Source organism: Sardina pilchardus, chromosome 15 (assembly GCF_963854185.1).
Source record: "Sardina pilchardus chromosome 15, fSarPil1.1, whole genome shotgun sequence".
Classification (NCBI taxonomy): Eukaryota; Metazoa; Chordata; class Actinopteri; order Clupeiformes; family Clupeidae; genus Sardina; species Sardina pilchardus.
In genome coordinates, this window is record NC_085008.1 from 31127119 (window position 1) to 31143478 (window position 16360).

Genomic DNA, 16360 nt, shown 5'->3' on the forward strand with positions numbered 1-16360 from the left:
TACGTACACACATTTTTTTTTTTATCAGTTAACAGTTTGTCTTTATTTTACTTCACTATTGCTTTATCCTGCTTTAATGTATGTCATAGAAAGATAAATGTCCAAACACGCTGCTGATAGGCTACAATTTACATTTGTGGAGTAAGTGATCAAATGTTAATGTTTTACAATAACAATATGTTTATTTTTGAATACCATTTAATACCATTTAACAAAATGTTTGTGTTGCTTCTTAAAAATATTTGCCTATGACTGAGAGAAATACAGTATTGCTCAATGCTCAATGACAGCCATGTGTTGGACAAAACACAGCTTGATGTATTCAATGTGCAGTGACAGCAACCGCCCCACTGCGGGCCAGGATATGAATCATGGGACTGAGTGGCTCCCAGCCCAGACAGATAAGCTGAACCATTAATGGGTGCATTACAGCTGCAAGTAAATATGAGTAATAACGATAAGGCATACACATGTGACACGTACAACATCATTTCAAGCTGATGATGTCATACGTAGATTTGAAGAAAAAGACACAACTGCGGAATGTGCTCTATCAGACAAAAAGGATGTTGAATGTTTTTTTTTTTTCACATAGAAATATCATGATGCAACAGAATATGTGTAAGGTATCTTGGGGTGAAGATTAAACAGCAAAAAGGTCATTATGCACTGGTGTGGTGTGTTATTTGAAAGACCGAGATCATCAGTGCAGTGCAACAATATACACATTCAGTGTATGAGGATTGCTTCTGTTCAGGATATGAATCATATGACTATGTCATCCAATAAAAAAAAAAACCCACAAGCAGAATGATACGGAATGCTTATGACTTACAGACCTTAATCCTCTTTTTATGTACAAATGTTTTGTGTATCAACCCAGGTTAAGATATCTTCAACATAGTCTTCAAAATCATCTAAACTGAAGCTTGTGTTTCAATGAAAGGTATATCACATATGATCTATCATGATGATATATCATCTATGCATCTAATTTAGATTTTTTTATTGAAAAAATCCAAACATCATCAATATGTATTCTTTTTATTTAAATGTGGCAATACCAGTGCAACATTTTATACGCAATATTTAAAAATCATCCTTTCATACCCTTATTCTACCGATAAAAAAACTGTTTTACTCTTGTTAGCTAAAGCTGCCTGTGAAAGCACACCAAGATTCAGTTTGACGTGACCAGAAAGCCTGACGAAGACACGAGAGGATTGTGACACTGGCACTTTCTCAAGTTGTTTTAACAGTGAAATTCTGTGTGCTGCACAATGTAATTTATATGTCACATGTGTGGTTGTTCAACAACTGTAGTGAAGTATATAGGCTATAAAATATACCAAGATATTAGGCCTACTGTATGTAAATATAAGGCTAATGAAGAGTCAAAAAGGTATGAAGTGCTCACAAGTGCTGTGCTGCTGTGCTGCTTAATGGAGTGGCCTGCATGGCCTGGGAGAAGAAGCTCCTTCTCAATCTCTCACCCCTGGCTCTGATGGAACGGCAATGCCTCCCAGAAGGCAACTATTGGAAACCAGTGGACCAGTGACCATCACAACAGGAAACGGTGCATTCAACTTTATTCCCTCTAAAGGAAAGATTGTGAACATGAAGCTGCTTGCCTAATTACACAGAGGATGCTAAATGGATTCCTGTCTAAACAGGTCTGTGTTGACGCATGGAAACTGGGCCATTCATACATGCACAGACTTCACCAGCCAACACGTGCATGTGTATTCCAGTGGATTCTCATAAACTTGGTGAAGCCAAGATGGATATCATCCCATGGGGGACTGTTGCTCTTTGAGAGCTGATGTATTTAACGTTTTACACCCTGATCTTGTTGTCTGTCAACCACTGCACCATGGGTGTGGTTTAAACGTGACTTGGCTAACAGTGACTCACCACGTGAGTCATCGGTGCCATGATACTATGACATGCCAATGCTTGCTGTGAGGGCGAATTCACTTGAAATCAGTTGCACTGTGCGGTGGTGGAAACAGTAGTGCCCTGACATGACTTCAGGAGATGACTTCTTTTGAATTTCATGTTAACCAGTATTGATACTCAGCGATATGATTGGAATAGGAAACTACATGCCTTTAGACGCGCACATAAATACACTTTTATGCTTATCACGCAACCAGAAGTCAGAACAATTGGGACGTTGTAAAAATGTGAATAAAACCAGAATGCAATAATCTGCAAATCTCTTAAACTCACATATAGCTGCAAAAAGGAAACAGACAACATATTGAAAATGACAATTTCACTATTTCATGGAAAATATATGTTAATTTTAGAATTTAAATTATATTTTTTTTCAAGAAAAGTCAAGACGGGTAACAAAATGTTGGAAAATAGTGCAATGATAAAAACCTGTGTGCACAAATGTTGAGACAATGTAATTTAATGTTTCTTAACATGCAATTGGGAGGTATCTGGAAAGTTCATTATGTGCAGAATATAATATAATTAGGGCTGTCAATCGATTAAAAATGCTAATATAATTAATTACTCTGTGATTAATTAATCTAAATTGATCGCATATAAAATGTAATCGCAAAATCGCAATGTCAACACTATTTCTTAGAGTTGACGAACTCCAGTGATATGCAAATTCTGTGCTGCAAACATTGCAGAGGACTTTGTTTTAATCAACACTTTTTTTAAAGTAAATGTTCCAACATGTCTAACTCAGTAGAAATGCAAGTGGAAGTTCACTGAGACATTTAAAATTCAACAGAAATTTGAGTGAGCTCATTGGAATGCTTCCAATTCAGTAGACATGTGAGTGTGAGCCATTTATAGCCATACATTTTTTTCTTCTCTCTACTGCATCCAATAAATGTCTGAAGTTCAAAAGCAAAGTCAGGTAACCTGCGTGTGAACAGGTCAAAAGGAAATGAATACCACAAGGCATCTGACGTGATTGGGTTGTTCTCAATAGAACAGTAATTTATTTTTGATGGAGAAAACAAAAAATGTCAGAAATAGCACATTACAAGGGCATTTCTTTTTTTTAAAGATCTCTCAAAGGCTCAGTGATCAAGTTCATACAATACAATTTGCTTGTTTACTAAATTTCCTTCAGACAAAACACAAAATGCCAGTGGAGAATGGAAACAAAGATCTGGCAGAGGAGACAAGACTGTACAAGTAACCCATGTGTGTTTGGTATGGATTCGTACTGAGCTACAAACTATGAACCAGGTCGCGTACAGAAGCAACGGTACAAGAGGCACAGAAAACATTTAGAAAACACAGAAGACATACCATATGCTTCTCACAGATCTGGCGCTTTCAAATGAGATTGCTTTTTTAAAATAACACAACTGCTCATCCTTTGTGGGTGTTCAAATTTTGGCTTTCAATTGCTATGTTTTAAGAGTGTCAGTACTTTAAGTACACAGTTAGTTTTTAATCTAAATTATTGCATTTGTCAAACACTTTAGAATATTCCACACCCAAAAAAACTTTTATTCTGCATATGAAGTACATCACTCAACATTGACCAGATGACGGCTCACTTCATTTTTGTACTAGAGCATTTTAAATAACTCCAAGCAAATCCTCCAGCAAAACACCATCTATAATACCCCTCCACCTCTCCAAACAGCAACACTTGCTCCATTCTTTCCAAGATGACAGTTGTTCACAGACTATGTTACGATAAGAGTGCCGAGTACAAACATGAGGTAAGAAAGTGGTTGGATTATACATCATGCAGAACATGCTAAACAGATCCCCCCAAACAAAACTGACGTGGAGTTAAAAAAAAAAAAAAAAAAAAAATACATAGAGTGTGCATTACAAAATTAAAAAATAGACTTACACAGCTTTGCTTCTTTGGTTACAAACAGGTTGTTGAACAATTTCACAGCTTTTTGCCCCCACCTCCCAAAACAAACTATGCGCCTTTTGAATGTCTCAACTAGTCTGGGGATGTATGGCAATCACCTCACCATTCTCAAAAAAAGAACAAATGAACAAGTTTTCTTCATCAAAATATCTCACTATAGATTTGTTAAAATTTGTCATTTCATAAGAACTGGTGTTTCACCTGTACAAACTTGCTATGCTCTTAATACTTTACACTCTTTACAAATGTACATTCATTGTAGACTTTACCTACTGTTTGTTAGCAATGCCAGTTTTATAATTGCCATTAGTGTTGAGTTGTCATAGGGATTTCTATTGTCTTCACTTTGTCTAATTCATGTGATGCAACATTCAAATGTGTAACTATTTGAAATTTCATAAGCCAGGATTTTTCCACTACTAAACTATTTCTGTGGCATTGTTCATTTACATTATGAAAATAGCAGCCCAGTAATAAATAAAACAGCAAAACAGTAAAATCTGAACTGTTGTCTTTATCTGTCGTTTTCATGTTGAATAATAAGCTCAGGAGACAGAAAGGAAGGGGGAAATGACAATGCGCAGTTCTTGCAACATGAAAACAGGACTTTTAAAACCAAAAGGTAAAAACAAGGCTCACCATCGCACCGAAGACCCCCGCTTTCCTAAATTAAGCATTCATTCCCCCTCAGAAGTGTCCAATTCCCTGTCAAAACTCATTCCACAGAACCAACACCACCAAACACCCTTAAACAGGACTTGCTGCAGCTGGACAAGCTCCTCCGCAGGCCTCTCCCCCCAGCACTGCCTCTAGCCAGCCATCCAGCCTCCTGCTCTTCTCTGTACTCCGCACAACCTCCTCGCCCCCTCCGGCACCCCAGGGCCAGCCCCTGCTGCGGATGCTTGGCGCACGGCCAGAGAACAGGAAAGCACTCACATGATGATTGTCTAATACTGGGAAGGCCACACAACACAGCACACTGAAGCATGGCTCTTCACAAGTTAAAGACGTTGGTGGCAAAAATAGACAAAAAAAAACAAACAAGGCTGATTTTTTTTCTTTCTTGACAAAAAGAAAAACTGCAAAGATGTTTGCTCTTTTTTTGATTCTTAAAATGTTTCTACACATCCCGTGCCGTGCCGGGAGACACAGAGAAAGCACTTCAGGCGGAGGAGAGGTTGTGGGGCTGGGGAGGGGGGGCTGCGGGTTCGGCACTGGTGGGCTGCTGCTGCTGGGACTGATAAGGCTGCTGCTGCTGCTGCTGCTGGGGGGGCGACGTGCTGCCCGGGGGGGTGCTGGCCTGGGTCGAGAGCTGGGAGAGCTGGTCATTGTTGGCCAAAGACTTTAGCACAGCGTTCTCTCTCTCCAGCACAGAGTTCCTCTCGTATAGCTCTTTAATCTGCTCCTTAAGGACCTCCACCTCCTCACGTACAGCATACATCAGATGGCTTTTCACCAGATCCTAGTAGACAAACACAGTCATGTAAAGTGTAACTATAGGAAACATTAGGGACAGTGATGGGCAGATTTAAACCTCAAACAAGGTCAGGTCTGTCAGTCAAAACGCTTCAGAATATGATTAACATTTACAGTTTTCTTTAAACTCGCTGGAACTGCGCTACCACTAAAACAATAATTTGAAAGTTCAAAGTAGGATTTTTCAGGGTCATTGTGGTTATATGATGACACACTCTGATATGGTCTCACCGCCACTTCCCATCCATTGCAGAGTAAGAATAGCTACCCTGTGCTATTTTAAGATAAAATATAGGCTAGGATGAAAACAAAAAGCCACACTCACCATTGCCTGCTCGATTTTATTATCAATGGCTACAACACTGGCTCCAGAAGCACTGAAAAGAGAAGGAGAGGAATGTTAGGATGATGCATTCCAACATAGTGAGTGTACCTTAATACAGGTGACAAAAGCAGACTCGTTTTGAAAGAACAAGCTCCAACAAGATAATTTATGACATCAGGTTAAGGAATAATGTCTCAGGAATCCTGGCAAGAGAACACAATTCCATGTTTTAATGACCTCATCTGGTCACATTTGACATTTTTCAATAAGATGGATCACATTAAGCCACAACTTAGACCTACTGCCCTGAGATCACATCTGTAGTTTTCACGTGAACAATGACGATGGCGCTGCAGCGTAAAGGGCGGGGTGTTGGACACTGAAAGCGGACACCCCCTTACACACGCGCAAACACGAGCACTCAAAACGTTATTGTCCGGAAGAACACATTAGTTGGCAACACAATGCCATCTCTCAATAGGTAACACTGAGCCAGCTGCAGAGTGCACAGGCCTCACGTGACAAGGTATTTTGCGCGTGTGGTGCACATCCACAAGCTGCGTAAAGGCACACCCAATACCCCGATGTATTTTTGTTCATGACAAAGCAGGTAATTTGAACAATTAGTGATAGATTTCAAGGCACGTAGCAAGTAATAATAATCGCCAACCTGAAACACCCCCGCCCCATCCCCTCCAAACGTAAACAAACGTCACAGAATTATCGGATTTTTTTTTTCAGGTAGCCTACCATTAAGGTTATCAAAAGTGTAAAATGTCATTTTAAATTCGTGACTGTTCAAATCAGATTGGTTGCACCAGGCCACCAACGTACGATTTAAACTCTTACCATTCGGAATAAAGAACAGTTTAGAGGTTGGCCACGAGTCAAATGTACAGAAAATAGACGATCTGTACCCATAACGTGCACGATCAGCAGCAAACTGATATAAATCCACACGCTCGACCTGTAAAATATAATATGTAATCCTATTTTGGGTTGACACGGACTAAATTGCTTTCTCTTCTCCAGGGAACACGCTGTGCTAACACGACAGAACATAGACTACCCCTTCTCAGGAAGGCCAAAGATACTAATTATCATGTTGCAACAATACGTACACGGATTTACTCACTTCGTTCGGTGCAAAACCGATAATACCTGCGTTGCCCCGCGGAGATCTCTATCTTTATGATACTATAAACTTAACCAGTTTATCAACACGGCCCCATGCTCTCTCCGCGCTGCCTCTCGGTCGTTTTCTGGCGAACAAAGAGACCGCCCCGCAATGCACTACTACTCCAACAGCAGGCGCTCAAGTGGACGCTCCGGGCTCAGCTGTAGGCTACTGTAGCCTATGATGCATGGCAGCCTATACACTTTGCAAGTTTGTTGTGCTAGAAAAGCTTACCAGACCACATGCAATTGCAACGCTAAAGGAGTGGATGGCATTCGTTCAAATTGTCGTATTCCTCGTCGCGTCGTCAGCAAGCAGTGAACGCATGTAGCCTACTAATTAAAACAAACTTACTAAACAAGTTTATACCAAGTCAAGGGAACATCAGAATGGTCATCCACACTAACGTTGTACCGGTGCAGTCATAACTGCAAAAATATAGGCCACAGCATGAACCGATTCTATTCATCTGTAGTCTATAAGTAGCCTGCGAGTTATGTGCACGTTCCATACGTGACGCGCTGCATGTCAGAATGGCACAGAAATATTGCACACGCGTGATCGAGCCTCGATCAATCATGCTCAGACAGCAGCGTTTTGGCTCAATCCTGGACGAGGCTACATGAAGGAATTTTTAGAATCTCCGGTCCAGTGGCCTAGATAACCGGCCAATTTATCCTCCCATTTCCCACACTGGCTATGTTCCCTCCCGAAACAACTCAAGCCTAAGTTACATTTGCTTACAATTCAACGTTGCAACGGAATCGCGGAACTAGTACACTTGAGTTCCACCTGACAAACTTCACAGCACACATAGCTGTAACAATGAGAAGCATATAAGCAATGTTCAGAAATGGCAAGACCAAGAGATTGTTACCTGTTGCATCGCGCTCGGTAGCACATCAGTCGCCCCGAATAAGTAGGCGATGAGCCGGGGGAGCAGGGAAGACTGTAACTCATTTTGCACCTCATGTCGAATGTTTCTTTCTATCACTTTTCCTTCGAAAAGTCAGAGGGAAATCACTCACACGCGTTCGCAATCAGACTGACTAACAACTTACTTCTGAGGCAGCTTTAAAGACTCGAGAAGAGAGGACGCAGTTCGTAAAGGGGAGGAGTTGCGCCACGACTCAGTTTGGCGACGTGAGGAATGTGCCTCGGTGCGGCTAGGCTCTTCTCTTTATTATTCTAAGCATAATCTGAAGTTCCTATTAGTGTTTTTCCTCCACCCCATGCTTTCCCCCAATTCTCTCCATCCTGACGTCTACAGATTTATTTGAACCCCACATAACAGGGAGGTCATCTATTTGGAACACTAACCCACTAAAGACTAAAGCCTATGCAAAATAACACGCATATTAGGAATAAAATAAAAGTATTTTAACTGCGATATCCCACCATGTAAATGAGTGAACCAGTACCGAAACGGCCAAGAGCTGTACGGACTCAGCAACTGATAAAACAAAATAAAAAAAATGAATGACGCACTATCCACATAAAAAAAGTTCCCCATTAGCCTACTCATGCTTTGACCAACATTAAATCATCAAGACATACCTTACGGTATACCTTATGGTTATATCTTAAAAGCCTCCATGTAATGTTTCATTTTCTGTTAAAAAGCAATATTTGTTGTGTTTATAAATCCAAACCTCACTCTCTTTAGGTTCAGATAAGATTATTTTTCATGGGTGTAGTTCCACAGTCGCTGTGAGTAAGCATGAAGCAGAAAAGTCTCCATGCCTGACTGATACACCACAGAATGTTTTATTGCAAACCACTTACTCCCTGATTGCCACATTTCTCCAGTGTTGGTAACTGTAATGACCTACTTTCTCTGAGCCAGACTAGGTGGATGCCTTGGCCATTGTTCTGGCTGTTTAGTGGTTTCTGCTGGGAGGGAGCAAAATTCACATGTGCCTGGCAAGGCAGCTGACATTATGTCTCCCAATCCCCTCTGCTATCTCTGGATTGCCATCTAATTGTTTATCCAAACAGTTAGGGGACAAGACATTCTTGCCTTTGAACGCTGATTAGCATGGAAGGGACACGAGCGGAGATAGCACTTCACCAGCTAGACCTGGAATGTGTTTATCAATGCCGGAGCCATGACGACATTGTCAACATCAAATTTGGATTAATGATGGTGTGTGTTTGTGATGGTATCCCATTCTTGGGGAATGAGGCAATACAGTCCATCCAACCCCCCCACACACAAAATCAAAACAAAAACAAAAAACAATGGCGTCTGTACATATTCTTCTAGACGGCATATGAACTGCTTATGTAAGGACAACTTGCTGTGTCACCACCAAAAAACCCTGCTGGGGACCAAACCATATCAAGCACTGACCCTGTAACAGGACACACGTGCAAGAAAGAATGCAGAGACCATCATATCACCCCCCCTCTCAAAACACCTACTCAAAATCTGTTTTTGATTAAAACACACACACATTTTATTTTTCCAAAACAAAAGGCAAACAGGGGGAGCTTTAAAACACAACATCCCCCTCTACTTGCCAAGGAGTCCTGATCATCCAAAAGGCTGAGCCTGCTGTCCATCACATTCACATGCAAATAAGATTAAGGCTCTTCTTTTTTGTATGCTAATAGGTAATCAACCAAATGATCCCAATGGACTCAGCAATGGCCTATGTGTCAGAGGTCTGAGCTGCTATTCCAGGGAACCACCAAATGGAGTACGGACTGCTGCTAAAGGATTTAAGGCTGTTCTACCCACATTATGCGAGAAATGGTCCTGAGATTAACCAGTGTGGTGGGGTGTTTATTTACTAGCAGTAGGTTATTTCAAGCCGAGCTTTCAGGACGTGGTCCGAGGGTTTATTGTGGTCACTCATGGCAAAGGATGGGGCTGCAAAGATAGCCTGTCCTCTGGATCCAATGTGCAAATTCTGAGAAGCATGTTCACACCAGGGGGCACATGGACGTACACGTTCCAAGGCTAACCCTAGAGCCATCAGGCCACAGCCAGGTGACCTGATGCCAGGAGAAATATCACTCACTCACTTACTCACACTCTTTTTATGGCATCTTTTCAGATGGAACCTGCTGAACGAACCATACACATACCACCGCAAGGCACGGCACCTCACCGCATCCCACTCCACTCCACCCCCAATATATTCTCAAAAAAGTTGTTAATGTAAACCAAATTCCTTGATTTCGCAAGCGACGATGTCCTGGGGCCAAACCTCAAACCAGCAGTTTGTATTCTCAAGAACTGAATGAAATTTGTGCGTTTGCCTGTTGTAACCCAGGCAGGCTTATCAGCCAAATATTGACTTTATTGAGACCCCTCCCCTCCTTTCCAAAGCACCCTGAGAGTGAGGATGGGATGACGGAGGAGGGTTTGGTCAAGCATGTGCGCTTCAGAAGAAGCTGCTGGCCTGGGATGCCCTGCTGGAGGCTCCAGAGCTCATTCCAGCACTTAAATCAGAGTCATGGGCTGTCCTTCATCCCCCTCCAGTCCGCTGCTGTAAACAGAGTCAGAGGTTTCCTAAATACAGCCAGAGCACTAATTCGCTCCCCACGATTTACTCTTGTTGCATAATCTGTGCGGAGCCTTCATGAACAGCTGGGCAAGGGCACAGGTGGAGAGGCCGGGGCAGGAACGGACATCCCGTGGTTGGCCACATCGCCTGAGGCCAGACAGGGTTGCACTCCTCAGGGATGTTTTGATACGACCAGCACACAAACCTTATTTCTTTGAGAAATCAACACAATAGTAGACACACACACACACACACTTTTGAAAACGCCACTGGCCGTTATGGGTGAGAGTAGTCACGGGGGCAGTCTGAGGGCATGGGTGCCACATCACACTTGACTGAAACAACATAGAGCCTGGGCACCTTTTAAATTACTTGAGCACTTTATCTCGAAGAAACATTAACCACAAGTTGACACTGGATTTAAAACACCGCCTAATCACAATTTGACTATTACATTCCTGATAGACATGGCATGAAAAAAATGCATGAAAAGGTGACAAAAACATTGGACTGCATGAGACTTAACTTTAAACACACAACTTAAATTTAGATCTAAATCTAAGACCATAATTAATAAATTGTACCTTTTGTGGGTTTTTTGCTGCTTATTGTGAGCAGATGCTTTCTTTAATGGGCGTTCTCTCAATGCAGTACCATTTATGGTACCATTTATGGTAAAAAAAAAAAAAAAAACGTACTAAAGTGTAAACTAATTAATCCTAGTCCTGATAAATTCCATGCAGCTACAAAAATCTTTTGCAAATTCACAAAAAAACCCCCACCTGACTGGCTTTAGGGTACTTTAGGGGAGGACATAGCCCCATCTGGTGGAGCAAAAAGGGTCCCCAGAGTTGTTTTAGGGCACCTTAGTCTTCTGTTTTACTTTCATTCGTTTTCTTTTGGAGGGAAAGAAAAGCACTGGCCTTGTCTTTCCAGAGTGCACTTGGATGTTGGTAGTGTAGAAGGTCCTTTCGCAGAATTAAGAAAAAAAATGATGTGTTCTCGTGCTTTTATGTGATCTCTACTCTTTGATGTCTTGCCTTCTTCGTCCTTGTCTTAATGCTTGGCCAATAAAGGTCGAAGGTTGTTTGAGTGAGCCATACACCAACCCCGCAAATACCACCCCTCCTTTCAGGAAAGCCTAGGTCTCTTGCGTAACCCTTCATCAAATTGATGGTCATATCTACACCCCCAAATACATTTCTTGGCTTAGCTTAGGTGCTTTCAAGAGGCATTCTGTATTTAGTAAACGGAGAAATGTGCTGCAGAGTTCTCTGCTTAAACTGACTCCCATAGAAAGTGTGCCCTTTCACTAGCCCTTCCCATGTGGTGCAAGAAGGTGTTAACAGCACTGCAGAAAGTGCCTGTACTGGGACGACTAGTTTTCTACAACCAGGCATTAGTGTGAGAGCCTGACACCTTTAGATGGTTATTATTGAGGTGTTGGGCAGTCGGGTGATCACTGAATAAGCAAAGCATTTGCATTGATGAGTACCACAAATTAAAGGGAAGTGTATGGGACATTTACATTTATTCATTTAGCAGGCATTTTTCATCCAAAGCGACTTACACATGTCAATTCTATGACAAGGAACTACAATGTCCCCTGATAAACTTGGGGGTAAGTGTCTTGCTCAAGGACACAGTGACAAAAGCCAGAAATTGATCCCATAACTTTTCAATCTACTGTCTACTAGCCCACCACCACTTTGCTACAACCGCCCAGGTACATATATGATTTATTCAACTAATTTGCTATTTTTTTCCCTTTAATTTTCAAATTCTTCGTAATGATATTACATTTAATTCTGTTACAAATATGACTCAATGCCAATTCATAGAATGCTATAACACTCAGGAAAACATCTTCTGAGAGTTACTGAGAACTAATCTTTCTTTTCTCTCTGAACTGTCCACTTCTGACCTACTTCAGAAGCTGTGAATGTGTAGCGTGGGTAAGTGTTGCACCTTTAATGTGGCATTCACAGCTCACTCATCTAATTAGAGTGCACCTTTTAAAACTAGTCACCGGCTAACCTACACCATACTGCACAGCCTACTGCTAGACAGTGTGTACAATGCCACACCTCCTCTTGCCATCCAATCACTAGACCAGACACAAGTCTGGAGCAAATTACTGACCCCTTACTAAATGGGGACTTACTCAGGTACGTTTAGCAGACACTTAAATCTTTCCCCTACTTTATGACCCATAATCACAAAATCTTTTATTTGGGTGGCAGGGTTATAAAAACCGCTACCTCTGGTCCCATTTACGGCCGCCTCATTTTTTCTCCCATTCCAGTCCTGACAATGGTCTCCTTTCAGCCAGACATCACTGCAGTCTTCTTGGAATGTTTACAGAGAGGATAAACATGGTCGTATCCAATTAAACGATCAAAAATGAACTCATCCACGGGTGGATGATGGCAGAAAGAACCATTGGCTTGGGCGAATTCGAGATGAGAGTTGAGCAGACACATTAGGCCATTGGCCTCATGACACCCCAGCTCTGATGTGGGATGAAGCATTTTTATGAACAGCATGACCTAACAAGTGATATGTACAGACCAAACATAAACTGGGATATTTGTTTGCTCAGCTCTGCTGAACAAAACGTATAACGTAAATGTTGGGGGGGGCAGGAGGGACAACAATCAACTTGACTAAACGATGGTTTGATCTTTTCTTCTCTTTTGTAGTTGCCCGTTTCACCGTATGAGATCAGGGAAACAAAAAAACCTTTTCCAACACATTTGAAAGGAAACAAGATTCAGGAAACAAAAGCCAGGCAAGTACAGGCTGCGAAATAAAAGCCCAAGATCAAAAAAGCCACAACGTGACTCACAGCCCTATAGGCCAAATCAAAAGTCTCAGCATAACAACAAGCACATAGTCAAATATTTAACTGCTTCTGTTTGGATGACATGCCCGCATTTGATGTCTTTACTGGCTAAAGCTCAAAACTCATACCATTAGGATTACTAATCTGAGAACCCTCAAGGGAATACAGTGGTGATAAAACAAACCCGTAAATCGACTGTCAGTCAAAAAAGTGTGTGAAGGCAATGTTGGGAAAGACATTGGCCCTCATTTATGAAACGTGCGTACGACCAAAAACGGGTAAAACAGGCATACGCTTGTTTCCACACAAAGTATGGCATTTATGATGTGAACGTGATCGGTGGCTACACTCAAATCTCACGTCTAGTCTCAAATCGTGTACGCAAGTTTTTCAGGCGGCATAGCATCGCGCAGCAGTAAATCGGCGGTGCATAGAAAGTTGAATAGTTGAATTGATGGACATAACACCTTTCCTGTACATGTGCAGCCTATTTGCTGTAATGTAGCATATTATATTGACACGTCATGGCTTAGAATAGCCATAGGCGATGATTACTTTCTCTTTGGCAAACGCAACATTCATGAATTAGGCCGAGGCATATATAATTACAATTATTTTCAAAGGGCAAATTTCAGTGTCGTACGGTTTAGTAATTAATGTTATAGTATGATGCGTTCTCTCTGCGAAAATAAAGTCTGTTGCGCTTAAATAGCTCTAGTTTCCCGCCTTCCTTGATGACAGCTTCTAGCTGTCAAAATTAACAAGGTTCAGCTGGACGTCACTGTGGCTCAAGATCAGTAATGATCTCTTTTGGACGTATAATGCACCTTAATGTCGTAAATTCTAGGGGAGAGGCCATTAAAACGAGCATAATATAGGGGCGTGATATTTAAATCACGCTTGTTTCCAGCCGCCACATTTATCAACACACGTTTATTCTTACGCTGGAATTGGAGTGATACGAAAGTTTGATGAATCACACGTGAGCCCCGTCGTAAGATGATTTCTGCGCTCAGATATAGGCTGGTTTCTACGCTCTGTTGATAAATGAGGGCCATTGAGAGGAGAGAGGGGAAAAAAAGACGACATTTTCAGACAAGGGAACTTTGACCTCACAGGGTCTAAGGGACATGATGCTCTTAACACATCTCCTGAGAATCTGCGGTAAGGGGTAGGGGGTTGCGGATGCCATGAGGACACACAATCCCCATTGTCTAAATGTAATTCAAGATTTAATTGGAAAAGACCAACATTCTGGAGATCTAGATCCACATTTTCACAAATACATGTGTTTTTCTGTTTTAAAATGCTGGCCTTAGTTTCACAAGATTAATGGACTCCGTAGCCAATTTACTGGACAGAATGCATAAATGACAGTTATAGAATTTTGTTTACCCTCAAGGCTTTGATGTTTGCCCAACACTGACCTAGGCTATCTGATGTTAAACCCATCTTAAAGTCCAAGTTCAGAGTTCTAAACTTGATCTCCAGCTCACATTGATTGTGTACCGTCGCTTTGTCTTACCCAGAAAGATGTTGAACTAACTAGGCCTACCTCAATTTACATAAAACTGTTTGTCGCTCCATTTGATTAAAAAAAAGTTTACAGTCCACAGACACGTGTCAGAATTGTTCGCTGTAGTAATGAATAATTCAGTAGTCACAAACTTAAGACTAAACCAACCGACTTTAGGGTACTAGGGCACACTAAGCAAAAATTTTCCTAATGTGACATGCAAACAAACACTGGCAAAATATCACAAACACACCATTCAGAAATGTGTGGATGGCAAGCTGCTTCTCCAAAACAAACATGATGGAACATGAAGCCCATTTGGAAAGGCTTTCATCTCATTCCACTTATTCATCATAAGGCAGTAAATAGTTTGTTTCCCTGTCTGTCACACCACATCAGTGACACAAACAAAATAATTGGACACCTGTACATGCACCCATTTGACTAATGTACATTACCAGGCAACTATTCACCACAATGCGAGTTACATCAAAGATGACAACAACAAACAATGGTAATAAAAATAAAATAAATAAATAATACAATATTTTTTAAAAGTTGCAAATACAAGACTGACGGATAGGTGGGCTTTACAGAATGTTATGGAGATTTCAATGAGTATCATTAACTTTGTTAGGAATCGGAAGCCATTAGTAGACCAGTGGTTTAAGTCCTCCCAAAGGACGGGGGGGGGGGGGGGGGGGGGGGGGGTATCTACCCACATTCATCTGTCATTTTTGTTACTCTGTGCCCAACTCGAGTCTTTACTGCAACAGGACTCCAATATGGTGATGGAGGGGCCACTTAAGGTGACCTCGCAGCTCATAAAACTGAGTCCCTTCCTGGGTCTGCACAGAGCTTACAAAAACGGTGCAAGGTTTCTCAGGTTTCTTCCATAATTTTCATATGTCGGTTTTGCTATTTACAGACCTCAACTCTGGCATCAGCCCACAGAACTTATACTGGTTTGGGCTGGCCGTAGGAAACCTGACCGCTTGTGTCTTATGACTGGGAGATTACCGCATCCGAAGTGTCAACAACCTTGAGAAAACCCTGCGGATGCATGTGAGTGAGAGAGAGAGAGTGAGAGAACCATGATGGCATGCTCCACACAGGCCCATTCCCATGTGACTAAAACATCAATATTCCAAATGCAAACACAGACAGAGTCATACCTATCACCCATGGGCTTTAACTCCCGCAACTTGGTAGTTGGGAAGGCTTGGTAGAAAGCCGTAGATGGGTTCCTGTTTGACAGTGAGGAATCAGACATAAGAGGAAAGAATTACTACCAGAACAGACAGGATCAGGTGGAAAATGTAAGATACAAATCAGATGAGGAAAGCAAGCAAGGAAAAAAACGAAATAATAGATTGAATAGAAAGCATGCAAAAAAAGTGTGTACCAACACATTATAAGCTTTTATTCACCTGCACCAGTCATGAGCATCATACACAAAAACAAAATCTCATTTTGGGTTGAAGTGTTCATGTCAAAAAAAGGATAGTGCTTTAAAATGGGCAAAATTGTAATGATTCTAACCGCTTAAAGCTTGCAGTGATTTCTCCATCTACCGTCAAGCTGTTTTCGTGTTAAAGGTGACTGGCTGTGATACTCATTAAGTTTTGCCTTTTT

At 41.5% G+C, this 16360-nt stretch overlaps 1 protein-coding gene across 2 annotated transcripts in view; it reads right to left on the minus strand.

The window, feature by feature from the left end:
* Positions 1-2938: 2938 nt before the first annotated feature.
* Positions 2939-16360, minus strand: part of tsc22d2 (TSC22 domain family 2) — a 29762-nt gene continuing 16340 nt past the window's right edge. The window contains exons 2-3 of one of the 2 annotated variants that reach the window (XM_062555556.1): positions 5673-5724; positions 2939-5333 (exon numbers count right to left, since the gene is read on the minus strand). In XM_062555556.1, coding sequence (XP_062411540.1) covers positions 5034-5333; positions 5673-5724 — 352 coding nt within the window. In that variant the 3' untranslated portion in view covers positions 2939-5033. Of the gene's footprint in view, positions 5334-5672; positions 5725-15626; positions 15973-16360 lie in introns of those variants that run through there. The other variant, XM_062555557.1, reaches the window with a different exon arrangement.